Source organism: Octodon degus, unplaced genomic scaffold (assembly GCF_000260255.1).
Source record: "Octodon degus isolate 3935 unplaced genomic scaffold, OctDeg1.0 scaffold00083, whole genome shotgun sequence".
NCBI classification, from domain to species: Eukaryota; Metazoa; Chordata; class Mammalia; order Rodentia; family Octodontidae; genus Octodon; species Octodon degus.
In genome coordinates, this window is record NW_004524659.1 from 10245381 (window position 1) to 10272896 (window position 27516).

The 27516-nt window shown below is 50.8% G+C and overlaps 1 protein-coding gene across 3 annotated transcripts in view; it reads left to right on the forward strand.

Moving 5' to 3' along the window:
* Nucleotides 1–27516, forward strand: part of Sipa1l3 (signal induced proliferation associated 1 like 3) — a 116602-nt gene that overhangs the window by 58731 nt on the left and 30355 nt on the right. For 2 of the 3 annotated variants that reach the window (XM_004636768.2, XM_023721475.1), the window contains exons 12-14: nt 4500–4618; nt 6691–7118; nt 20064–20285. In XM_004636768.2, the coding sequence (XP_004636825.1) occupies nt 4500–4618; nt 6691–7118; nt 20064–20285 (769 nt within the window). The remainder of the gene's footprint in view (nt 1–4499; nt 4619–6690; nt 7119–20063; nt 20286–27516) is intronic. The other variant, XM_023721477.1, reaches the window with a different exon arrangement.

Below are 27516 nucleotides of genomic sequence, written 5' to 3' on the forward strand. Positions count from 1 at the left end.
GAGACTCACTGTGTAGCCTAGGCTGGCTTTGACTGCATGGCAATCCTCCTGTCTCACCATCCCAACTGTTGAGATAACAGGCAAGTACCACTGTACCTGGCCTTTTTTTTCTTTTGTTTTGTTTTGTGTTTTTGTTTTTTGAGACAGTGTCTCACTAAGTTGCTAACTTGCCCCAGCTGGTTTCAAACTTGCCATCTTCCTGCCCCAGCCTTCCAGGGTGCTGGGATGATAGTCCTCTTATCACCATGCCCCATTAGATTTTTTTTTTTTTTTTTTTTTTTTTTTTGATTGAACTTATTTTTGTGTGCTTTCCAGAGAAGTTTTTTTTGTACAGGGTCTCGCTGCACAGCTGGGATTTGTAGTACCAGCTGTCTCAGCCTCTCCAGCACTGGGATTACAGGCATGTGCCACCACACCAGTTTCAGGGCCCACAATTCTGGAGCCAGCACATGTACTGGGGATTAAACTCAGGTCCTTGCATTTGCGAGGCAGGTGCTTAGACCACCGAGCTATCTCCCCAGCCCCAGCTAGATACTTTAAAAGCATTACAAACTTTTGGGCCTTTTGAGGTCTGAGAGCCTCCAAATGAATGTTTGACGTGGGTTCAAAAGGGAAAAAAACAAAAGTGCTACAGCATTAACTTACAAAAAAAGAGTTGTAGGGGGCCGGGGAGATAGCTCAGTAGAATAAGCGCTTGCTTGGCAAACACAAGGACTTGAGTTCAATCCCCGGTTCCAAAAAAAAAAAAAAGAGTTGGAGATAGCCTCGTAGGGGAAGTTGGAGGATCTGGGGGTAGCTGGTAGGGGTGAGCAGCCAGGCCCACCTCCGTAGCTCCCCAGTCCGTGGGATAACAAGGTTGCAGGCCCCAGGGGAATTCTTGGCACCTGTGACTCTCTTAAACCAGGTGTAAAGGTTCAGCTGAAGGCCAGCAGGTAACCTCCTGTCTCCCAGGCCCTCCTCAGCGGGCTGCCCTTGCCTGGCGCTGCTGCACATCTGTGAGCTTGGCTCCAAGACAGAGCTTTGGATCTTTTTTCTTTTTCCCCAGTCAGTTCAGTAAAAGAGAAAAGTGTCGCTTATCTGCTTTATTACACCAAAGTGTAAGATGGGAGGAATTTTTCCATCCTTCACCGTGGGTCAGAAATAGGTGTCAGAGACAGCTCACTACTGACCTTCCCTTCTCCTCCGTCCACTCCCTCTCACCTCCCCAGGACCTTGCAATAGGTTAGCTAACACCTTCCCTGTCCACACACACACACACACACACCAGGGGAATCTGCAGAGATCATCAGGAGACCCGGGGTGTTCCAAACCTAGGGACCGGGTGGGTCCAGTCAGTGGTGAGAGCCAGTGAGGATCACACACCAGAGCACACAGCAGCCACAGGCTTCATACAGCCCAGAGATAAGCAGCCATGACACCAGCAGTTGGTTTTGTGTAGCTGTTGTCCAGGTATGCCACATGCCTCCCACCTGAGTCACCATCGCAGCGCTACAGAAAGCATGTGACTGCCCCATTGTAGAGGTGAGGGAGGTGACAAGAGAAAACTTGTCACTTGTCTAAAGTCTCTGCCATAACTGGGATTTGAAGTGAAGTGTGTAGGGCTTTAGGACACCTCCTGAACTAAACCTTGCTAGCCAGAGACACCACCCAGCCTCCTCCCAAGGGAGTGTGGACAAAGCAGGCAAATATCCCCAAGTCTTCAGCTTGTGTATGCCTGGCATCTTTTGTGCTTTTGTCCACCAAGCATATAGTGTACAGCATGCAGGCCTGAAGGCTACTGCACAACTAGTGGAGGGCCGGGAACCAGGACCTGCCAAAGGTAGAGCCAGGGACAAGGGGACACTGGGGTGGCCAAGATGGGAAGGAACCTGGCCCTTCATCTACTCATCCTGTGTATCATTAATGGCACTGCCAGCCCAGGTGCCAGAGACAGCCAGACAGCCCCATTGCCTGCCTTCCTGGGGCTGAGGATCTGGTGGGAAAGATGGACAATAAGCCGGGGACAGTGGTGACAGAACAGTAGCTGTCAGGGTGGACTATAGAGTGGGAACAAACACAGTGGTGAGAGGGATGGATGGGGTTTGGGGAGCTTTGAGCAAATCAGTCTCCTGGAGGGGCTGGAAGAAGGCAGAGAGGTCATCTGGGAGGAGGACATTCCAAGGGGAGGAAGAGCTGTCCCCAGGCCCTGAAGCTGGAGTGTGGAGGACCAGTGAAGAAGCCTTGCCATGGGGCTAGGGAGAAGGGCCGGCACATGGGGCCTTGAGACTGTGACTTCACTCATAATGGGCCAGAGCCACAGGGTTCAGTCTTATGAGCAGAGAGGGGTGAGGAGCATACTCAGGTTCACAGGTGCCTTTGAGTGCAGCTTCCTGCTGGTAGTCTGGAACCAGGACCAGGTAGGGACAGGGAAGAAAGAGATAGGTGGTCCTGGGTGTACAGTATTCTGAAGGCAATGTTGGGCACATTTCCTAATGCCTAGATATGGATGTAAGAGAGGAGTCAGGATGGGCCTGAGCAGCTGTAAAGATGGACCAGTCATCAGACAAGCAGGAGAGGCAGGCAGGTGCAGGAACCATAAGGAATCTGGTTCTGGCCGCAAAGGGAGGTGGCTGAGTGAGGCAGCCCATCCTCTGCCCACAGACTGGGCAGGCCAGAGACATCGTAGGAATAGTCACTTAAAGCTGTCCCTGCCTGGCTCTGTAGAAGTGTGACTCCCGGTGTGGTCTGGCTGCCTCCCAGGGCAAAAGCCCCTTCTGGGCATGTGGGGTGCTCCAGAAGGCAGACTACACCAAGGAAGTGGTGGGTGTCAACTGCTCCCCTGGGTCCTGCCAGCCTGTCTTGTGGTAGTCGTCCTGAGTACCCTGCCAGTCCCTAGGGCAGAGGCCAAGAACCTCCGTGCTGCACTGTGGGGAGTGGTCTTGTGGCCGTGAGCCCAAGGTCCCACAGGCCTGGTGGGCCCTCACCGTGACCTCATGTTCTCGCATCTTGCGAACCCTCAGTCTCTCCTTCTAAGGCTGTTTGGGGATCAGTGAGACGGTGCCCAGCCCGCAGCACATCATTAGGAAAGTGAGAACCACTGCTTCTTGTGTGCTTGCCCTCTGTCATTGTCTAGGTTGTCAGTAGGAACACCCAGGAGGGTGCAAGGCTTGAGGGCAAAGGGGCTGACACCAAACTGACTTCCACTCCACTTCCTGCCTGGTCCTTTCTATGTGACCTTGGACTAGTTACTTAACTGCTCTGAGTCTTAATGTTCTGCTTCTCTTTTAGGAATGGTACCAACATCCACTTTATGATATTATTCACATTATATGCCAAGATAATACATGCAACAGAAAGAGTAATGCCTGACTCAGAACATGTGCTTATCAATAATTATTACTGTGATAATTTTGACTGTCATAAAGATTCAGAATATGGGCCTTGAGGTTAGACCACCTAGGTTTAGAAACTTGGTTAGTGTAATGTAGTTTTTCTAGATGTTAACGAAATGTGTTGGGGTATTTCTTTTCCCTACCACCACCCCTTGAGTCCTGGGAATTGAGCCCAGGGTCTTTACGTTGAGCTATATCTATCCCCGACCCTTTTTTTGTTTTTGAGACTGCATTTTGCTAAGTTGCTGACACTGGGCTTGAACTTTTAATCCTCCTACATCAGCCTCCCAATGTTGGGATTACAACATTGCCGCGGCACCCAGCTAGCCAATGTTTCAAGGCAGATACGGGCTCCATTCAGGCACGTTGCCTTGCATGGGGAGTGTAGACCAGTTTACACCACAGCAGCCTCACAGTGTTAAACCTGTTCACCTTTGAAGCATTAATTCACCTTGCACAGCTCTGCCCCAGGCGTGACCTACACTCACTCAAAGCTGGGAGTAAAGAAAGGCCAGGGCAACAGGATTGTAAGGTAAAATCAAAGATAACCTACATATCCATCTGTAGGAAACTAGCAAATAATTAACACCCATTCGTGAGATACAATATTGTGCACTGTTAGTAATGAAGTAACTTCGAAGCACTCTGAGAGGCTGAAGCAGGAGGATCACAAGTCCAAGCCCAGCCTGGGCAAGTTAATGACTTTTTTTATTTTACTGGGGATGTAGGTCAGTATAAAGGCTCTGAGTTTGATCTCTAGTGCTTCCACCTTTGAAAAGCTATATATCTGACCAACTTACATACGTGAAAAACTTCAGACCAATAAGAAAAAGAAAAGTCAACCCTATAGAAAAATGAGGAAAGTAGATAAACAAGTAAATTACAAAAGAGAAAATCCAAATGGCCACTAAGGATGAAAATGTCTCCACCCCTTTCAGGATGATGAGGGGACTGCTGTGTGGCCCCTGTGTGAGTTAAATAGCCATCCTCTGCCACTGAGTGTTGTGGCGCAAGGCACGGGTTGATTGGGTCCAGCCAGAGGTGCATACTGGCTGGCAGAGGGGCGGGACTCTTCTTTGGATGTAGCCTGCATCACCCTAACCACCCATTTTTCCTGTTTTCCTGCAGAACCTCTGTGGCATGTGCCCGCCCAGGCCCGGCTCTCGGCCATGACTGGAAGCAGTGGGAGCAAGCACATCCCCAGGCAGGATGCAGCAGGCAAAGATTCCCCCAACAGGCATTCCAAAGTGAGTCTGGGCTGGCCCCATCCCTCCCCACCCTGGGAGCCTGGCCTCCAGGTGATGCAGCAGGGCCCGGTTGCTCTTCTTGGGTGTGGCCAGAACACCCTGCTTGCTGCACACGGGTCTGTGCTTAGAGCCGCCCGGCTGTGGCCCCCACCATCAGGGTCATCTCCAGCAAATTGCCAGTCACAACTTCCTTGTTACTGCATCAGTCCATCAGCCCAGTGGATGAACTGCTCTGCTTGCAGCCCCTGGATCTCAGTGACTGTAATGCTGGCCCCAGGCCCTCCCACACACAGTGTAATGAGGTGTTCAGGGAGCAGCTGCTGGCCACAGGGTGACTCAGCATCCCGGTACACTCCCTCTAGGGCTTTGCTATCCCCTAGCGCCGCCCAACCTCTGCTGGGCCCCTGCTTGGGAAGGGTAGGAAGCAGAAAGGATCAAGTGGGAGGAATTTTTAGTCCAGGCTTAGAATAGCACAAGCCACTTCCACTTACATTGCAGTGGGCAGGACTCCATCCTCGCAAGGCTGGCGGGAAATGTAGTCCCAGTGTCGAGGCGGAGCTGTTCAGCTGAGCCCTTGGCAGTCTGTATCTGTTCAGTCAATAGGCATCAGACACACACAGTGTGCAGGGCATTGGGACCACTGCACTGAAGAGGACAGACTAGCTCCTTCCTCAGAAAGCTGACACCCCAGCAGGGGCAACAAGCAGCAAGCAGATAAACAGAAATGGTTTATAGCGTTAAGAACCCATCCTGAGGGCTGGTGAGATGGCTCAGTGGTCTAAAGCACCTACTTAGAACAAGCTTAGCAAAGCACAGGGACTGAGGTTCAATCCCCAGCACCACATGCCAGCCCGCCCCGCCCCCTGGTGGGCTGAGCTGGCCACACACACACACACATAAATAAATAAAATTTTAAAAAAAAAGAACCAATCCTGAGCTGCATGTGGTGCCACATGAGTGTAATCCCAGCACTTGGGAGGCTTAGGCAGGAGCGGTACTACAAGTTTGAGGCCAGCCTGGGTTACATGGTAAGCTCAGGGTCAGCCTAAACTACTTATCATGACCCTGTCTCAAAAAAAAAATTTAAAAAAAAAGAAAACAGATCCTTGCTATAGAAGAAAAACAAAGCACAGTTAAAGGAAAAGAGTGACTAGCCTTGCTGCTTTACAGTAACATTGTCAGCAAAGCTTTTTGAGGAGGTGACCGTGAAGCCAGAACTTGAATGGAGTAAGAGGTGGTCTGGGAAAAGATCTATGGGAAGAGCATTGCAAGCAGAAGGAATGAGACATGCAAAGGCCCTAGGCAGGAGCGTGCCTGGCGCGCTCAGCGGTCAGCAAGGGAACCAGTGTGGCCAGGGCGCGAGATGACGTTAGAGGCCAGCGCAGGGGCCAGGCAATCAAGGCCTGTGCTTTGGTGAGAGCTCTCATTTCCCAGGTGAGGTGGAGCGGCGGGAGAGTCTTGAGCAGGAAAGGCTCATGACCTAACACGGAGGCTCGCACGTGGGGCACAAGTCATGAGAGGTGGGTAGGGAGCAGGCTGCTGCAGTGGGGTAGAAGGAGGCCGTGGCGGACAGGACTAGGCTGGAGGCCAGGAGGAGTCAGTGGCCGGCCCTAGGCGGGGATCCCAGATGCCGGAGGTGGGGTTTGCTGTGGCACTGGGCATGATCCCTGAGCTAAGGAGGCCCTGTTTTCGTAGGTTCTAGGGTGGGGCTGCTGGAGGTGTGAAAGGGTGCAGCCATTATCCAGAGCTAGAGGCTAAGGTGGGTGGGAAGGAGGGCCTGGAGCTCAGTTTTAGATTGGTTGAAGTTAGAAGTGGGAAACACTTTAGCCAGGTATTATTTGTTCCTCCAAGCAACCCCAGGAAGCGGGGATATATAATCACATAGAGCCTCGATTTATAGTCTCAGAAAGTAAGATAGAGAGAGGGGCTGCATCACTTGCCCAAGGAGACTAGGCCAGAACTCAGGGGGCAGGATGTGAAGCTTTGTGGTCACTGGGTTCACCTGAGGGCAGAGGGAGGAGGGGATGGGTGCCTCCCCTGGAGTCTGGGTGACACACCTCTCTGCCTTCCAGGGTGAACCTCAGTACTCGAGCCATTCCAGCAGCAATACCCTCTCCAGCAACGCCTCCAGCAGCCACAGTGATGACCGCTGGTTCGACCCTCTGGACCCCCTGGAGCCAGAGCAGGACCCCCTCTCCAAGGGCGGCTCCAGCGACAGCGGCATTGACACCACCCTCTACACCTCCAGCCCCAGCTGCATGTCCCTGGCCAAGGCGCCTAGGCCTGCCAAGTCTCACAAGCCCCCAGGAAGCATCGGCCTTTGTGGTGGGGGACGCGAGGCTGCTGGGAGGCCCCACCACACAGACAGGCGGCGGGAGGTCTCCCCAGCCCCTGTGGTTGCCGGACAGAGCAAGGGCTATCGACCAAAGCTGTACTCCTCAGGCTCCAGCACCCCTACTGGTCTGGCAGGGGGCAGCCGGGACCTGCCGAGGCAGCCCAGGTAAGGCTCCACACCAAGTCCAGGGCCTTCAGAGGCTCTTGGCCACCTTCTTCCTTCCAGGTGGTAGGGCCCCTCCCCAGAAGCATGTGTGTATGTGCACTCAGTTATTTGAGTTGGTTTATAGCAGTGTAAGGCTTGTGGACCACTCCCTGCTGCCCATCCACCTTTGAAGACCAGGGATAGAGAGAGAAGAAGCCCTGGCTGTGTCTGTCTTCATCTGTCTCCGCTCTGACCCTGTTTTCTGTTTTCTTCTTCTGCTGAGACCAGTGGTTCTTACGCTTTCTAGGGATTACCAAATTATCTGTTAGGAGTACATTAGGCTGTGACTTAAACAAATAGGAGTTACCAGTCCCCGACGTTGGGCTCCAGAGAGGACAGAGCCAGGTGGGTGCAGCAGCTCAGGGGGCCTCGTGAGGCTGTCCCTGTGGACTCCTGCTCCATCATCTTTCCCACTCTGGCTCGTGTGTCTCTGGCTTCAGGATGGCTGTCACGTCTACAGGGGGACAAGGGCAGGAGAGGGACGCCACATCTGTGCATCCCCCCAGATGCTGTAGACCACTGAGCCATCTCACCAGCCCCAGAAAATAATTCTTACAGCAGCATTTTCCCAGGACTGCCTGCAGCAGGTAATGGATCCCAGCTAGAAGGAAGCCTAGGAGACCCCGGTTTATCCTTCCTGCCACTGTAGTGTAGAGCAGTGGTCAGCAAGCAGCTCCTGGTCGGGCTCCATCCACACACTGCTGGGCCCCACTCAGGTTTCTAATTCAGTGAGTCAAGCTGGGAACCAAGAAGACACATTTTTAACCTTTTCTAGTAGATTCTGACACCACTGGTCCCAGAAGTGCACTTTGGGAATCACTAGCAGAGGAGCAGGCAGAGCCAAGCCTGCTTGGACCAGTGACCTGCCACCCAGAAAAACGTTGAGGTAGAAAAATGAATCTGCAGCCACAGGTTTCTGTCTCATCCAGAGGCGCTCAGAGGTGTGTGGCCCCAGGCGGGAATGCTATGCTGCTTCCCGGGGCCAGCCTGAACCTAAGATCCCCAGGGCAAAGATCTTCTCAGCCCATGGGCATTCTAGTACCTTCACTAGTCACCAGTCCCTCAGAGGCCTCAGTACCCAAACCGCTGGCACTAGTCATGAGCCTTTAGGCAGCAGCATCAGCCCTGCTTGACCAGAACCCCTCAGCCGACTAAGTGCCTGCTTAGACAATCACAGCGACCGGGGTTCAGTCCCTGGCACTACATACTGCATGAACCCCGACCCTGGACATGCTGAGCCAGCCACTGAGTCCAGGTGTGATGATGCACACTTGTAATCCTAGCTCTGGGAAGGCTGAAACAGGAGGATCACTATGAGTCAGAGCTGCATAGTGAGACCCTGTACCGAATACATAAAAAAATAAAAAAGAAAGGGTGATTTCCAGAGCAACTCATAGCTTTCTGCCCTTCACTTTGGTCTGGTCTGGATACTGAGCAATCTGAAGTTGAAAGATTTCCTGCCCTACCAGAGGCTCTTCAACAGATTAGAAACCCACTGCAGTTCTCCATGTCAGTGTGTCGGTGCCAGCCCCGGGCCCGATCCAGTGCCCAAGAAAAGAGCAGAGGTAGAGAGACAGGCACAGAGAGAAACTGAGTAAGTTAGACTCTGTGGTACTGGCAGTTGAACTCAGGGCCTTTACACTAAACTATAGCCACAGCCATTTGTTTGTGTGTGTTTATTTGTCGTTTAAAAACAAATTCTCGGGGCCGGGGAGATGGCTCAGTGGAATAAGCGCTTCACTGGCAAGCACAAGGATCTGAGTTCAATCCCTGGTTCTGCCTAAAAAATAAAAATATAAAATAAAAACAAATTCTCCCCAAGTTGTTCAGACTGGGCTGAACTTGCTATGCTCCTGCCTCAGCCTCCCAGAGTGCTGGAATTAGAGGTGTGTGCCACTATACCTAAGTTCTCAATTTTGCAAATTCGAAGGCTGCTTTGAACAGCTTTATTCCTCTACTCACTGACTCATTCATTTCACTCATATTTCTTGCAAAGTTGTTGCTGGAAACTGAGGAGAAATAATAGTGAATTCGGAGGAGAGCCCAGCCCTCCCCACAGGCGATAATGGCGTAATCACTGAAACAGCTAAGGGTGGACCTCTGCCCACCAAGGGGTCTCCAGCCTCAGTCATGGTGGGCCAGTTCTGGGCACAGTCCTGTGTTATGTCAGTGAGCCAGGGTAAGGGTGGGGTTCAACACCGACTGCAGAAAAGGAAGTAGTGGCAGGAATAGAGGGTGAAGGGCAGAGGGTGGGCACAGAACTACCCTGTTCTTCTGAGGGAAGGATTTGCTGAACTCAAGTGGAGGGAGTCAAATGGGGGGTGTGCTGCAAAAAGGGCCCTGTGCTTAGGAGCTTTAATTTGCATACAGACAATTGATGCTAATTGCAAATCATTCTTATCTACTCATTAGAGCTGCTTCCTGAAGTTTTCTCCTAGGCAACCAGGCTTTAGTGTGGAACAGTATTTCCCAAAATGGGGTGCTGGAGGTGATTTGGTTGGTGCTGGGAGGGAAATGTTTTATCTGAAATGGATACATGTTTGCTTTAATGAGTTTTAGGAAAAAGCTTTTCCAACCCATCCCCTGATTTTACAGATACCGCCTTGAACAAGTAAAGAAGTAAAATAGTTGGTTTAACCGTTTACCAGTCTGTTAATTAAATAGATTATAAAAAATGGCATATTTATCATTAATTTTTTAAGATAATATAAGAGGAAATATTAAAAATGACACTTATATCAACTATTCAATAGAAGAATCAACTAGTTGAAATGACACCTGCCATAGTCAGTATGTAACTACGACCCAGAGGAAACTATTATATAGTTAAAAACCATAGTCTTGATGGATAAAAGTATGGACTCCAGTGTCAGCCCTCCTGGGTTCAAGCCCTCCTTCTGCCAGCCTTGGCTGTGTGGCCCTGGACCTGCAACTGGGCCTCTCTAGGCCTCAGTTTCCTGATCCGTGAAGGGATAGATCACACACCTCCCTTGGGGATGTGCTGGGGATTAAGTGAGCTCTCAGCAGTACCTGGCAGTGCACCTCAAACCTGGCTGTCATTAGAACCAGAGAATGGGGAGGTATTTAAACTGCAGCACAATAAATAGGACCTGCCAGGCATGATGACATACTACCAGTAAACCAAGTAGTTGGAAGGCTAAGAGAGGAGGGTAGTTAAGTTGTAGACCAGCCTGGGCAATTTAGCAAAAAAGTTGCCCTCCAAAAAGCTTTTTTTTTTTTTTTTTTTTTTTTCTTTTCTTTGGCAGAACCTGGGGTTGAACTCAGGCCCTTGCATTGCCAGGAAAGTGCTTATTCTACTGAGCCATCTCCCCAGCCCCCAGTAGTTTTTCTTTGAGCGTGTGATCTCTTCTCCCTGTAGCTCCAAAGGATCACTAAATTCTGAATGAGTGCCTGGCAGGCAACTAATTTTAAGAGTTGTGGATTATGCAGCAGCCAGGGTTCTATTCCCCCTCCAATGCTGTACTGGCCCCGCCCCCGCCCCGGGGCGTGCTAAGGCAGGATTGAGACTGGCTGGTGGCGCATGCCTCTAATCCCAGCTCTTGGAAGGCTGAACACAAGTGGATCACTAGATGTCCGATCTACATAGTGAGACCCTGTAGACCCTGTCTTAAATACACCAAAAAAAAAAAAAAAAAGGTATTTTGTAAAACAAAGTTTACATTTTAAAAAAAAAGAGCTGGTGCTATAGCTCAGTGGTAGAGTGGTGTCCCTGGGTTCAGTCTGTAGTAACAGACACACAGGCCTGTACATGCACACACAGAAGAAAAGAGGGTAGGCGGGCATAGTAGTGCATGGACCTAGGAGGCTGAAGCAGGAGGATCAACATGAATTCAAGGCCAGCCTGGGCTATGGGCCCAGACCCAGTCTCAAAAAAAGTTCACAGAACAGGGTCCTCCAACAGACTCTGCAGAACAAGATCCTGCTACAGACAGTGCTGGAGGTGCAGCAATGACTGAGGGAAACATGGACCTGTCCTCAGAGCTCCAGGTCCAGTGGGGGAGACAGACCCATTTCCAGGCAGTGACTGCTTGAGGAGGCTCAGCTGGGTTGGGAAGGGGCCAGGACTGAGATGTAGGGAGGCACTGGGGTGAAGGGCCCAAAGGAGGGGCTTCTAGAGCAGCGTCTGAGCTGGCCAGGGGCAAAGGGAAGAATGCATTCCAGACAGACAGTAGCAGATCCCACAGTCTGTCACCCACCTCACCCTGCTGGTCCCCCCAGTTGTCGAACCTTAGAGGAGAACGTCATTGAGCACTTGCCTAGTGCCAGACCTGGGCTCTGCCTGTTGCTGCCCAGCCCTCAGCCAACTGGAATGCCACCCTGCTGCCCGATCTCAGCACCGAAGGCAGAGGCCTTTGTCTGAACAGGCCAGGTGTGGGCACGCACTGACTGCCCTGGCTCTACCTCCACAGCTCCACAGCTGGTATTGGTGTTTATTCATGCCCAAATGCCCGTTATGTTCAGGCCCTCTGCTTGGTGCTGGCATTGAGTGGACAGGCCCTGGAGGTCATGACATTGCCAATCCCAGGGGAGACAACATGCAAATACTGAGCATAGTTATGAAAGCACTATACTGGGGACAGCCTCAGAGGAGAGCCAGGGCTCCACAAGTGGATAAGGTGCTAGACAGAGGGGCAGGGGTGGTGTCCCCAAGGAGGCGCACCTCTTCCACAGAGGAAGGGAATGTAGAGGAGGGAACAGGTAAAGGGGGTGAGGGTACAGGAATACCGGTCAGGTTCTCTTGACCTAGGGCACAATTGTGTGGGTGTTTGCATTGGGAAAGTTTGTTAAACTATGAATGTATATTTTGTACACTTCACTATATGTAGGCTAGCTTATACTGTGTGTGTGTGTGTGTGTGTGTGTGTGTGTGTGTGTGTGTGTGTATGCACACACTCAGGAATGGATCCCATAGCCTTACACTTGCTAAGCTTGTGCTCTACCTATGAGCTACATCCCCAACTTCAGCCATTTACAGTTAAAACTAAAAAGGCAAGATGGGATGTGTAGAGGATCTACTTAGGAGGGAGGTGGGGAGTACAAAGGCCCTGAGGCAGGGAAGAGGGTAGTGCCCTGAGGTCACTGAGTGCAGCCCCTTTGCTCCCCTATAGAGACTAAGGGGGCAGCTGGTGGGAGGTCGAGGAGGTCAGCAGGGGCCAGAGTACTCAGCTTACGGGCTGCGCCATGGAGTTTGGTCTTGATCTTTTAGCAGAGGATAGCAGGCATGATTTCAGCTGAGAGGGTGACAACACAGGCAGATTGGTATTTTTTTTTTTTTGGTGGGTTTTTTGTTGTTGTTGTTGTTGTTGTTGTTGTCGTGGTTGGGGTATTTTGTTTGTTTTATTTTGCAATACTGGGGATTGGTCCCAGAGCCTTTACACTAAGCTACATTTCTAGCCCTTAGTTTTTTGGAGACAGGGTCTCACTAAGACCCTCGAACTTAGGATCCTGCCTCAGTCTCCCTGAGTGCTGAGATTACAGGCATGCATCACCATGCCTGGCCAGATTTGCATTTTGAAAGATGGTGTTGGGGGCGAGACAGACGGTGAAGTCTCAAGGAAGGGGCCAAGTCCAAGAGCTGAGAGCGAAGGATGCAGCCCAGAACAGCACAGAGCAGCTGCGCCTGTGTCAGGCAGCATCGCCAGGATGGGAGGAGGGAGGGAGCCGCGGGGCTGGGACTGAGCCAGCAAGCTGTGAGACTCCAGGCCGGATGCTGGGTGTTGGGGCTGCTGCTCACAGAGGGCTCAAGATTCTTGTGGGAAGAGGAGGGGACAGCCCTTCACAGAAGAAAGTCCCTCCCTTGTAGAGCTGACCGTATCCTTCAGAGAGAACCAGACAGACAGACAACTGAGCCACCGTGTGATATGCCAGGTGGGAGAAAAATGGAGCAGAACAGAGTGGGGGTCTGGGAAGGCCCTTGGGAGGGGGCACCATGCACTGTAGGAAGCATGGGAGTGGCCCTGGCAGCTGCAACAGCAAATGCCAGGGTCCTGAGGTGAACTCATGTGCCTTGCTCCAGAAGCAGCTGGCCAGAGCACTTGGGGCAGGTGGCAAGGGGGAGAGTGGCAGAGATCAGATTGGCCCACTGGGCAGGAGCCCAGTTCTGGTAGGCCTGTGCCCATGGTGCTAGGATGCTAGGATTTAATTCTGACGTACATGGGAGCCACAGGAGGTGTGTGAGCCTGTACATAACTTGACTTTTGTTTTTTAAGGAATAACAGTGGGATTCTCTGGGAGAGATGGACTATTTGGAAAGCAGAGGGGAGAAGAATGGAGGGCAAAATCCAGTCAGCCGGGAAAGGGATGGGCCCTGCCATGCCTAAGTGGGGAACTCCCTCCCTTCCCTGGGCTCCGGCCCTGGCCACAGGAGCCACTGCAGCCTGTAGCAGCTTGTGCCCATCGATGACTTCAGTGGCTTTGCACACACTCCCCCCAGACATTCGTCATGGGAGCTCAACTGCCAGGCACAAGGCCAGGCGCCGGTTCCTGCTGTGGGCACCACAAGGGCTGAGTGATGCCAGGCAGGCAGCCACCTGGCCCCACCCTCTCCCGAGGCAGCAAGCCCTACTGCCTTCTGGTTTCCAGAGCAATTTGTCAGGGCTGTTGAGGGGCAATAAGAATGTCTGCACCACGTGGCTCCCACACAGCTGGGCGGTGCCAGCAAGCAGGAAGCATGTGGCCTTGCTTGCCCAGTCTGTGCCAGCTGTTGCCAGGACACCACCTGGGGGCACATCCCAGAAGGGTAATCTGGAGACCCTGGGATCCATGGGGGCTTACCCTGCTGTGGTAGTTAGGAAGCCAGAGTCACACATGACAGACCTACACAGTCACTGTCAGCTTGGCAAAAAGAACTCAGACTATACAGTTCAAAGAGAGAGCCAGAGAGAAATCTGTGTGGTCTCAGAGGGAGGCAGTGCAAAGGCCCTGGGGTAGAAATGTTTGAGAAACAGTTTCCATGTGACAGAGGAGTGGAGGAGCTTAGGACATAGACGGGACAGGTGGTGTGGGGCCCTTTGGGAAGCTCTGGCACTGTCCCTGGGTGAGCTGAAACCCCAGAGAATCCTGAGGTAATGTGCAATGACTCGCGCTCGTCCTGGGGAGGATGCAAGGAGGCCTCTGTGAGGATCCCAGCAGGTGCCACTTGCTGGAGGTGGGGAGCAGTGGTTGGGTTAGGGCCCCTTTGAGTCTGTACCAGGTCCCCTCTTCCGCTCCCAGAAGACCTGCCCCTCTTGCTCCTCAGCTTTGGGCTGCCACATGGCCACTCCATGAGTGCTAGACCGTGATCATCCACAGGGACAGAGCTGGCTCTGGAGCCCATGGCAGACCTCGGGAGAACAGCAGGAGGTGTGCAGCAGCTGAAGCCAGGTGCTGAGGGCCCCAGGGGCCGTACCGCAGCATGGAGTGGGCACTGGCGGGTCCCGCTGTGCCCCGCTGCCAGGCTCCCTTCTCATCTGAGGTTCACTTTCCCCTCTGTGAGGTAGGATAACAGTAGGAGCCAGGGTCTAAGGTTGCAAAGCTGAACCAGGCCCATGCATTTAAAGGACTTAGCACATGGCTGCGACAGAGCTAGGGCTCGGAAATACGAACAGCTGCTAGGTTTTCTTTTCCTTCACTGTGAATTTGCCATTATAATTATTGTCTCTATGCACATGTCTGGTAGTTAAAAACATTGAACCAGACTGCATAGGTTTATCCTGGCTTCACCTCCTAGCAACTGTGTCACTCATGGCAAGTTATTTGGCCTCCTGGGGCCTCAGTTTCCCCACCTGAAACAGTGGTAGTAGTTCTGGTTTCAGGGGTTGCAGGGTGACTGGATGAGGTGATGTCCGTGAGATGCTTCGGAACAAGGTCTGAAAGCAGTCAGCGCTGTCAGTGCCACCTGTGCCCTTGCTGTGCTTCCTCCCAAGGGCAGACACAGCTCACTCCCATGTGCCTCTTGCTAACCTGGTCCGCCATCAGCACCCTGCAGAGCTCCCAGGGCCAGCTTGCTGGACCAGGCTGGCAGGATTTCTCTGCCCATCCTATGGCTTTTGTCTTTTCTTTGCAAGCCACAAAATGTTTATTCCAACAAAATTTGGCCCCTTCAGCATAAAACAGATGAACTCAAGGCCTCCGAGCTTGAAGGTGGGGTGGCAATGCAGAGCAGGCTACCACCCTCCACCACGCACCTGAGCCCAGAGCTGGGGTGTTGGCCCCTGGAGATGCCACATCTGGGTGCCTGCAGCCCTCAAGCACATCCCGGCCCTGTGCTGAGCACTCCGCCCACGTGATCGTGGGTGGAAGCTGTGGCTTTGCTGCCTTGTTTCTGAGGCAGTCATCCTCTGCCACACCACACTGCCTAGGGAGGACACATGGCCACACTGACACTTGAGAAAGAAAGAGGCTTTACTGTTTTGACAAGTTCTTTACAGTGTTGTGGACAGAACCCAGGGCCTCATGCAAGCTTAGCAAGCAGTGTCACTGAGCTATACCCCAGCCCAAGAAGGCTCGCTGTTGCCTGGATGACGGGCCCAGGGCTCCTCCCCAAGCAGCACACCTTCCCCGGTGCTGCTGAGAAATGACAAAGCACACCCTGCACCTGCCGTGACTTGTGATCCCTGGGGTGTGTGGGAAGGGGTACCCCTCGGAGACTGGGTCAGCGTGCAGGGCACATTCAGGGGAACATATTGTTACTCATCGACCTGCTGTGTTAGTAGGGACTGAAATTAGGGCCAGTCAGGGGCATGTGTTCTGCTGTAAATAACAGGATCTCCGCTCAACTGAAGGAAATTTCTTTTTTTTTTTTTTTTTTTTTTTTTTTTTTTTTTTGAGGGCTTTTCTGAGACAGAGTTTCTCTGTATAGTTCAGCTGGCCTTGAACTCACTATGTGGCCCTTTACATTTATTTTAATTAGTAAGTAAGTGCACGTATTTGTAGAGTACTGCATGTTTTCATCTATGGATGTACTATGGAAAGATTCATTCCAATCAATGCATCTGTCACTTCACTAAATTACCTTCTTTGTGCTAAGAATATTAAAGATCAATTCTTTGAGCAGTTTTGAAATACACATTATAATTATTACTGACGTGGCCACCATGCCATGCAACAGCGCTAAAGCGCACTTACCCGACACTGAGCTTTGATACTCAGACTACAGAGTCCCAGGATGGGACAGGACCCTGGTATTAGATCACGTATTGACTCCAGTCTTTCCCTGGTTGGTTGGTTGGTTGTTTTTTTAATCTGTCTTTTGTAGTGCTGGGATAGAACCCAGGGCCTTGCATGTCCTGAGCAAGTGCTCCACCACTGAGCTGCATCCCAGCCCTTTTTTCAGTTTTTGTCCCTTTTCCTGTGGCCTCTAGGCTGGCCCCTCAGGGTCTCAAAATGACTCCTCATTGAGCTTCTAAGACACATGAGCAATGTAATAGGAGGTGATACTTTCTGCAAGTATTTTTCATTTGTGTCATGGGAAGTTGTGTTTTAGCACTGCTGAGGATCCCACCCAGACCCCCACTGAGCTACCCCCTGCTCTGTTTCTTTTCATGAGGAATTCTTCCCCAGAAATCACTCAGCACAAGTTCCCTCCTGCACGCACAGCGAGGTCTCATTAGCCAGCCATAAGTCACAGGCTATCCTTAGAGGGCTTGCCCCCGGAGCTGGGTGTCAAGTTGCTATCCTCAGGCAAAGGAGGAGAGAAAGCAGCCTTCACTTACAGGGTTGAGGGGATTCATGTGACAGCCAACAGTGTTTGTCCCAGTAGCTAAAGAGGGAGCCACCTGGTCTCCAGAGGGCAGTGGAAGGAGCTAGCTGGCAAAGACAGTGCGTTTATTTGTCTCTCTGCCATTTAAAAAAAATTTTTTTCAGCTCAGGAAAGCTGAACCTACCTGTTGACAAAGAGATACATACCAAAGCCAGGCATAGTGACATGTGCCTGTAATCCCAGCATTGGGGAGGCTGTGGCAGGCGGATCACAAGTTGAAGGCCAATCTGGACTACACAGTGAGGCTAGCCTGACTTACATAGTAAGACCCTGTCTTGAAGAGGAGGAGGAAGAATGTGTACTATAGACAGACATAGGGTTCAGGTCAGCTGAGCATGGTGCCATGCATGTCACATTGTGGTAGTTTCAGCACCTGGGAAAGCTGAAGCAAGAGGGTTGTAAATTCAAGCTCAGCCCAGCTAACTTAGTGATTTAGCAAGACCTTGTCTCAAAATGAAAATTAAAAGGGGCTGATGATGTATCCGCATACTAAGGCCCTAAGTTCAGTCTCTAATACCAAAAAAGAAATTTTAAAAAAGAAGAAAGAATAGACCATGTTTGCCTGTAAGAGCAGGACTGAAGTGTCAGGTGGCCACTTCCCTTTTACCTAGGGTCATTTATATCATTTAATTTGACATCGAGCATGTGCATGTCACCATCACTTCTTTCAGAGGGTGATGTGCACTCCTCCAGAGGTGCTTCTCCGGACATGTACCAACCCAGTTCTTTGAAATAGTTTGACCATTGCCAAAAATAGAAAAAGCATTTTTATAGTATAATCCAGCAGAGACATCTGAAGTTACTTTCACAGAACCACTTAACCCTTACTTTGTGACTGCACTGATTATCTATTTATTTATTTGCTTGCTTGCTTTTATTTTTTTTTCCCCCTTTTCTTTTCCCTTAAGAATTGCTAAGGTCTTGGGTGAGCAATGTGTTGTTGGTGCCTGCCTGTAATCCTAGCACCCAAGAGACTGAAGTAGGAGGATTACATCTTCATGCCCAGCCTGGGCTGTGTAGTAAGATCCTGTCTCAAAACAGAAAAGGGAGCCGGGGAAATGGCTCATTATAATAAGTGCTTCCCTGGCAAGCACAGGGGCCTGAGTTCAGTCCCCTGTTCTGCAAAAAAAAAAAAAAAAAAAAAAAAAAGGTAACTATCAAAACAGAAAAGGCCTGGACGGGCAGTATAGCTCAAGGGTAGAACATTTACCCAACATGCATGGGCTCTGGGCTCAATCCTCAGTTCTAGGGAAAAAAGTTACTATGGTTATTCCAAATTTTCTCTTTTTATTTTTCTTATTTGTTTTATTTTGGGGTTGCGGAGGTTGTTCGTTCTCAGACAGGATCTCATTATTCTAGGCTGTCCTTGAACTCACTATGTAGCCTAGACTGTCCTCAAACTTGCAGTAAACCCCCCTGCCTCAGCCTCTGTCCTCACTACCATGCCTGGATTTTCTTTCTTTCTTTCTTTCTTTCTTTCTTTCTTTCTTTCTTTCTTTCTTTCTTTTTTTATTGATTTATTTGGTACAGGGTCTTGCTATACAGCTCAGACTCATAGTGATCCTCCTGTTTCAGCCTCCCAGCACTAGGATTATAGGCATGCTCCACCATGCCCAGTTTCAGTGGCCAGCTTGGTGTGGGGCCGACATGGCATATCATACTGGAGATCAATCCTGGATCCTCGCGCTTGCCAGGCAGGTGGTTAGAATGCTGAGCTATCTCCCCAGCCATGGCTTTTCTTTTTATAAATTTATTTTATTAGTATGTGTTTGTAATATGTAATGACCATTCCTCATAAGGAGTTGATTCGTGCATATAATCGTAATTCTTTTACTTCTCAGATTTTCTTTTTTTTTTTTTTTTTTTTTTTTTGCGGAACTGGGGATTGAACTCAGGCCCTTGCACTTTCCAGGGAAGCGCTTATTCCACTGAGCCATCTCCCCGACCCAGATTTTCTTATTATAAACAATATTAGCTTAGAAAACTGAGGCAGGAGAATCCCTGAAAATTTGAGGCCAAGCCTGTATACTACGCAGTGAGTTCCAGACCAGGCTGAACTACATAGCGAGATGCCGACTTTAGGCAAATGTGGGTCGTCCTTTACTTCTCAGCTCAGATGCCATTGCCTCCTTTTAAATGGTTTTATTGGTACCAGTTCCTAGTAGATAGTGATTACGTTCATTGTGGGGAGCTGGGCCATGTGTATAACACATCATAGTTCCTTTTATTTTTCATCTGATGTTCATTCTTGCGGCCAGCATGATGGGCTTGAGATACACCTAGGAGGTCAGCAGAGCGCTCTTCCCAGTGTGTCTGAGTAGATCGTGGGAGTGACCTTGGGGACTGTATTCCCCGCACTCTTTATTTAAGTGCTGTGGGACACTGTCTTGCGATATAGTTCAGGCTGGCCTTAAACTCACCATGCAGCCCCGTTTGGCTTCAAACTCCTGACGATCCTCCTGCCTCAGCCTCCTGAGTGTTGGGATCACAGGCATGCACTCTTACACCGCACACTGTATTGCCTTTCATTTGTCTGTGCCCAGTATTCGTCCCAGCAGTGAGAAAGCCGAGGAGGGACCTTCCTGAGAGGGGAAGCCTTCTAGACCTTGGTGTGATAAAGTCCACTCCCAGGGATGCGCACTTCAGGGGCTCCAGAACCATGGCCTATGAGTAAATACTGCTGTATTGTAAAAATCATTTACAGTTGCTCTCTAACTCCAGTCTAAAAGCCTCAGCCTTTTGGTTAGCTTGAATGGTTCCCTTTTACTGTAAGAATTGGCATTTAATTTACGTTTGTCCTTCTGCTGTCACTTTTCTGTTTTCTGTCACTCTTGCTCCTATCCGGATTTCCTTCGCTGCTCTGTTCAATGTGGAGTAACTCCAACATGGTGTGCCATTTGGAAAGAGCCAGCTGTCCCCATGGCTTTTTCTAGACACAGGTGGGAGGTGGGACCCACCTTCAGCTACATAGGTTGCACCAAGGGAAGGGTGACTTTTCAGACTCCCACAGAGACCCCCAAGGTGCCAGGGGTGCCAGGAGTCTGCACTGCCCCGTGTCACCTGCCATCTTGCTGGAACTATCTGCAGCAGTAGTGTGTCTGTGACTGTCTTACAGGAATGAACTTGCTTTTGCTTGGTCTTTGCAGTGACATGGGCTCCCGGGCTGGCTACCCTGCTCAGGTTTACAAAATGGCCAGCGCAGAGACTCCTCGGCCCTCCCAGCTGGCCCAGTCCGGCCCTTTCCAGCTCTCCACCTCCGTCCCCAAGTCCTTCTTCTCCAAGCAGCCTGTGCGCAATAAGCACCCAGCAGGGTGGAAGAGGATGGACGAGCCCCCGCCACGACCACTGCCCTTCACTGACCCCAAGAAGTAAGTGCTGGGTACGCAGTGAGGCCAAGCCAGGGGGCTCTGGACCAAGAGTAGGGTGCCTCGCTCACTCCCTGAGACGGTAACTGTAAGGCAGAGAGGAGGGCACGTGGGGGATGCAGGGAGCTAGTGCTCCAGTGGGTTGGTGGGGGTGCTGGGCAGTCAAGAGTCAGTGAGAACTTTGTGCCGTAGGTCAGAAGGTTGTTCGTATCTGGACCTTGGCTAAAGAGCTTGCCAGGTTTGTGGGACCAACTGAGGCCCAGGGGCTCACAACTGGTAAAAGATAGAGCTTAGATGAGAGCCCAAGAAGCCAGGTCCAATGTTTTTGTTATGTTGGGGGTAAGGAGGTTCCTGCCCAACTCCTTCCTGGTTTTAGTTGTTCGGTTTTGAGTTGTTTTTTTGTTTAGTTTTTTGAGACAGGCTCTCACTATGTATGTAGTTCAGTTTGGTTGTGTGGCCCCAAACTGGCCTCAAACTCACAGCAATCCTCCTACCTCTGCCTCCCAAATGTTGAGATCACAGGTGTACACCACAACACCCAGCTGTTCTTTCTAACATCTTCTTTCATGACCTGGATGGGGCCTTTCTAATTTGAGGGTAACATAGAGCTTGGAGGGAGAGAGCAATCAGGAGACAGAAATACTGGGTCCCTAGAGAGGGTGACAGGCACACATGCTGTGAGCCTACACCGAGAATCCAGCTCAGGACCCTCACTGAGAGCCAGAGGGGATTCTGAAACCTAGATCCATCCCATTTGCGCCTCAGCTTACAGCTCCAGTGGCTTCCTGCATCCCCAGGATTAATGACAAAGGCTCTCGGTTCACTGAGCACTTTTTTGGTTTGGGGGTTCATTTTAGAGTTTTTGTTTTTGTTTTTGTTTTTTGGTATTGGAACTGAAACTCAAGACCTTGCGCTTGCCATGCAGGCATTGTGCCACTGAGCTGTCTCCCCAGCCCTCACTGAGCACACTGTGATCCATGCAGTGGCTCACCACATTGTTGGCCTAAACTTCTGGGCCGAGCCTCCTGCCCCCTGCTTTGCTGGCCTTTTGCTGCTGCTTTCCTCTTGAGCTCACCTCAGGCCTTCGCACTGACTCTTCCTACCCCCAGGAATGCTTTTGCTACAGATCTCCTGCCTCTGGAGAATGTCTAGCTCTGCGAGAACTCAGGCTAATGCCACCCCTCACACAGGCCTTCCCGGCCATAGACAGCCTCACATTGTTCTGTGTCCCTTAGGAGCCACACTCTCTTGGTCATGAGACACTGTGACCTGCCTGCCCACTACAGGTACTATACCATCCCGGCTGAGTCTCACTTTAACTCCCATAATCTTGTGAGGCCGCTCTGCCTTTGTCTTCACACGGCCTTCTCTCTGTGTCCACATCCATGTCTCCCCTTCCTGCAAGGACTCCAGTCATACCAGATCAGGGCCACAACCAGGCCAGCACTTGGAGGCTGACGCAGGAAAATCACAATGAGTTCAAGACCAGGGTGGACTACACAGACCTTGCCTCAAGAACAAAACAAAGCAAAACATATTAGGGAGGCACACTAATGGCACTGTTTTAACTTGATAATCTCTGAGCCAGGTGTGGTGGAACCCACCAGTAATTCCAGCAATCTCAGAGGCTAAGGCAGGAGGATGACAAGTTTGCATAGAACCTGAAAACATAGCAAGACCCTATGTTTCAAAATAAAAAACGGGCTGGGAATGTAGCTCAGTGCAAAGGCCTTGGGTTCAATCTACAGAACCACTGGAGAGAAGATGTCCTTGTAAAGACCTTGGGTCCGGGCTGGTGAGATGGCTCAGTGGTCTAAAGCACCTACTTAGAACAAGCTTAGCAAAACACAGTGACCGCGGTTCAATCCCCCAGCACCACATGCCAGCCAGCCCTGCCCCCTGGTGGGCTGAGCTGGACACACACACACACACACACACACACACACACACACACACACACACACGTAAATAAATAAATAAAAAAATTTTTAAAAAGACCTTGGGTCCACATTAGACAACATTGAGAGACACTGGTTCATCCTGTCTTTTTTGTTTTTGTTTTCTTGGACATTATAAAATTAAAGTTAGCATTCCATGAGGTCATATTCAAACTAATCAAAACGGAAAAAAAGCGGACTAAAGCACCTGCTTAGGCAGGGTGCAGGGGCCAGGGTTTGATCCCTGGCATACTGTGCTAGCCCTGCCCACGGGGCATGCTGAGACGGGGATTGAGACTGTGCGTGGTGGGTGTGTGCCTGTAATCCCAGTGCTTGGGAGGCTGAAAACAGGAGGATCACTACCAGTCCAATCTGTATAGTGAGACCCTATAGAACCTATACTAAATACATAAAGGAAGGAAAGAAGGAAGGAAGGAAGGACGGAGAAGGGAAGGGGAGGGGAGGGGAAGAAGAAAGAAAAGCAAAGAAAGAAGAAAAGAGTCAGTCAAATCCACTGTCTATTTCTTGGATAAGATGGGTTTCATTCATTTCACTGAACCCATGTTGAAAGAACCCTGTCATGATGGTGTCTTTTCACAGCACACTTGTATTAATCCACTTTCCTCAGTTCCCCGTAGAGTTCTGCCATCTTGATTTCTTAGTGGAAGAGGGTTCTTTTGGGACTCTTCAAGTTGACTGGGTTCAGCCTGTCTGTTTTGAAGGGACATAATTAACTACAATACCAACCTATAGGTCATCACACAAATCTGTCCTCCCATCTTCAGGGACAGCGTGGCCTTCCCACCCACCTGAGCCTTCTTTCCATACACAGCATCTTTGCCGGCCAAGTCAGCAAGTGTTCCCATAGCAACATGTGGCTCTCTGTGGCTCCCACCCACTGAGAGCTCTGGGAGACACCTTGATGCCCTCCCCCGACCCCTCCCAGACCCAGCACATAATAGCTGCTCAGAAAATACGTTTGAGCTGCCAAGAAAAGAAAAAATGAGATACCAGAACGCTGACAGCCCTGAACTCTTAACTCCTCTTCCCAGTGACAAGATCCAGAGATGGCTTTTTGAATGTAGATTTGTGTAAACAAATGAGATAGTTAAATGGTTCCTGTTAATTTAGTCACAGATACATTTTTTTTTAAATACAGAATTACTACTTTTGTCTATACACTCTTTTTTTTCTAATGTATTTGGTACAGGGTCTCCCTACGCAGCTCGGACTCATGGTGATCCTCCTGTTTTCTGCCTCCCCAGCGCTGGGATTACAGGTGTGCACCAGCATGCCCAGTCTCGGTGGCCAGCTCAGCACACCCAGGGTCAGAGCCAGCATGGCATGTGGGGCCAGGGATCAAACCCCAGTCCCTGCACTTGTCTAAGCAAGCACGTAGTCCACTGAGCTGTCTCGCTGGCCCCCATTCACACATTTAATCCTCACTGCAGAACGTGCGGTTCAGTGCTTTGTGTTGCATTGCTAGGGCAGAAAAGCTGAGGTAGAGAACAGCTAAGCCACGTGCTTGGAGTCACTTAGTGGAGTGAATCACAGCAGATGCAGGGACTGTTGGCGTTGTAATCTGTCCTCTCAGGATCACCACACGCTATGGCGTGTTCCCCCAGGAGAGCCCTGGAATGTGCTAAAGTGAGTGTGCCAGCCTCCCTCTCACGCACAGCCACACCAAGGCATGGGCAGCTCTGCTTGGCAACCTTCTGCTGGCCTTTTAATGCTTCTGGCCATGCCACGGGAGGAGACTTGTCCTTCCCACCTTCCAGATGAGGAAACTGAGACATAGTTAGAAGTACCTCGCCCAGGCTCCCTCAACTAGAAGTGGTGGGGCTAGGATCCAAACCTAGTGCGACAGAACGTGTGGGCGTTCCAGAGAAGAGCTCTCATACAAGGCACAAGGGGGAAATTCCTGGAGGAAACTGTCCACCCTCCATTTGGGGTACACTTTATTTCTTAAATGCCAAACTAAGCGAGTGAAGGGCAGAGACTGTAGGCTATGGACACCAAGAGCTTCTGCCACAGAGGCCCTGCACAGGCCTTTTGCTCTGAAATTTCCACAGCTTTGCCACAGGGACACCAGGCAGTATCCTCTGACCCACTTTGTCCCAGAGCTTTGAGACCCTCCTCCCACCAGATAGCATGGGGACCTTATCAACTGCTCACCTCCCCCTAGGCCCTCTGAGAGTAGCATTTTTAAGCTGAAATAACCATGGTCCCTGCCTGCAAGGACAACCAGAACTCCTTGAGTTAATCGGAGTTAACACTATGCAAGGTTCTCTGGGAGTGGGGGCCAGGCTGGTACCCAGAGGAACAGGGGTGGTCTTGGGGGCCCCTACCCCAGAAGGTAGGTCTGACTGAGGGGCCAGCACTGCCAATGGGCCTCTGTTCTCCAGAGAATGGCCTCACTGTCATCTCTTACGCAGTGCCAAGTGGATCAGATCCACCTCCTCGTGAGGTCAGGAGGTTGGTATGTCTTAAGGCTCGCTCACCCTTGTCCCTGGGAACCAAAGTCCAGGGAGGGGACCCAGGCCCTCAGAAAAGCCTCTGCCACGTTGTGGGGTGGCAGGTACAGCTGATAACTGAGGCCCCAAGTAGCCTTAGCCATAAAGAGGAATGACCTTGCTCATGTAGGGCCATTAAGGGGACACGATGAAGTGGAGGCACCCAGGGCCTAGGAGAAAACTTGTCACTGTTGCCATTATTATAGCACCAGCAGTTAGCAGAGCCCAGGAGTCGGGAGGCCTGGGTCCTTAGCCCAGATCCTCCTACCCCAAGCCTGTGTTGGGACCCCCCTAGAACATGCCTCTCACAGCTGCTGTGAGTCCCGTGTGAGCCTATGTCCCCAGGAGATGCACCCCAAAGGCTGCTTTCATCATGAGCAAATTATGGGGTGGCTCAGAGAGTATTGGACAGGCTTGGTCCTGAGTGTCCTCAACTCACTGTGCCTCAGTTTCCCCAGCCACAAAGGGAAGGCAGGCATGTCTTCCCCATCTGCATCCCCCCCCCCCATGATGTGAGGATTCAGCGGAGTGGTGGGCACTGGCATCAGGCTTCCTCAGGGATAGGGACCTCAACCCCACCCACACAGCAGTGTCCCTTACTTTAGCCCGCTGGCCTCCCCCAGACATCATCCTTCCAGGAGAAGCTGCCTGCCACCTGGGGTGTGGCCCTGGTGAGTGTCCTTGCCAGCCCTATTGGCAGAACCCACAGCTCAGCCAGGCTGACAGCAGTGCTAATTAGCTTAATTAACCCGGGCCCCAGGGAGCCACCCCAGTTGGAGGCCAGGGCTCCGAGTCAGCTGGGATGGAGCCCAGCCGCATCTGACCCACTGGTTGCCTTCCACTTCTGACCCGCTTGTCACAAGAAAAAGAAGTTGCCACTGTCTGGTCTTGACTCACAGCCTTTGTAATTTCTGTGTCTTTCCTTTTCTAATGGAAGTGATGTAATGCTACAACATGGGCTGGCGAGATAGCTCAGCAGTCTAAAGTGCCTTCTTAGGCAAGCTTAGGCAAAGTGCAGGGACTATGGTTCGATCCCTGGTACCACATGCTGTACCAGACCTGCCCCCAGGGTGGGCTGAGCCTCCCCGCCCCCCCACACACACACACACAAAAAAAAGATGCTACAACGTGGCAAAATCCAAATTTAGACACTATGGGGCAAGTCAGAGGCTCTGTCCAGTGCTGTTGGACAAAAGCTGGAGGTATGTTTAGGAAGATGAAATGCACACCATCTAAAAAGTAACACAGCACAGAAGAGTCTGCAGTGAAATCTCAGCCTCTGCCTCCCTGGCAGCTCCCTTCCCAAGAAGCAATTGTGGTTTTCTTTCTTGCAGCCACAGCAGAACATGACCGAGTGATACCCGCTCGCCTGTGCCCTTGCTTCCCTCTTCCGATGCGGTCCCCCGTCACTCTGCAGCCTTCCTCACTTGCTGTTTCCCTTCAAACTTCAGGGCATTGCTCCCGTATCAGTGCGTAGAGAGGCCTCATTCTTGTCACTGGTCGCGGAGTAGCCCATTTTACCCCAGAGTTCTTTAGAGTGTGACAGTTGAGGAGATCTGGAAAAAACAAAGAACAGACCAGCTAAATATAAGCCCAGTTCTTTGCAGTGCCGGGGATCAAACTCAGAGCCTTGAGTATACTAGGCAGTTACTCTGCCACTGAGGTACACCTCAGCCTTACCGCGTGGAATTTGCATGTTAGAAAATCAGGGCATTGGGGGCTGGGGAGATGGCTCAGTGGAATAAGCACTTTCCTGGCAAGCGCAAGGACCTGAGTTCCATCCCCAGTTCTACAAAAAAAAAAAAAAAAAAAGAAAAGAAAAGAAAATCAGGGAATGGCTGGGCAAGGCAGCATGCACCTGTAATCCCAGCACTGGGGGGATCTTCTCAAGTTCAAGACCAGCCTGGGCTACAAAGTGAGTGCAAGCCCAGCCTGAACTGCACAGTGAGACCTTGTCTCAAAAAGAAAGAAAGAAAGAAAGAAAGAAAGAAAGAAAGAAAGAAAGAAAGAAAGAAAGAATCAGGGCAGCCAGGCATGATGGTACACACTTGTAATCCCAGCACTCTAAGAGGCTGAGGCAAGAGGATCACAAGTTTGAGCCAGCCTGGGTGCCTTAGCCACTTAGCAAGAACCTTCCTCAATATGAAAAAAACTAAAAGAGCCAGGGGTTAGTTTAGTGCGAAGGCATGAGTTCAAGACCCTGGAACACACACAGAAGAGAGGAGAGAACGAGAGAGCAGGCATCAGGGCTGGGGTTGTGGCTCAATAGTAGAGCACATGGTTAGTTTACAGGAAGCCCTGGGTTCCATCCCCAGCACCAAAAGAAAGAAAATACATTGAAAGATTTTTCCAGAATAAGGACAGTTCTTTTTAAAAAATGATCAACTTGACTCTCTAAAGTGATATTACAGTGTTTTTCCTTTAAACATGTTCTCTGCAGCCCACTCACAGAATCAGGCCACAGAGGCTACAGTGAGCCAGCTTTCCATTGAAGAATTAGGAAGGCCTTGTTAGGCTCCTAGAGGTCTGGGAGCTGGGAAGGTGATTTTTAGGAACTGAACACAAATAAAACAGCAGGGAAGGAAGAAGATTTTTTTTTTTTTCTCTTTTGGTGCTGAGGATTGGAGCCAGAGCCTCCTGCCTGCTAATGACTTGTTCTGCCTCTGAGCAGAGGCCTGCTCCCCCCCAAGCCCTCCTCCCTCACCTTGACTTGACTGTGCTGGATGATATGCCCTTCGCAGAGGATTGTGGGAAATGCCAAAATCAAAGGTAGAAGGAAAAGAG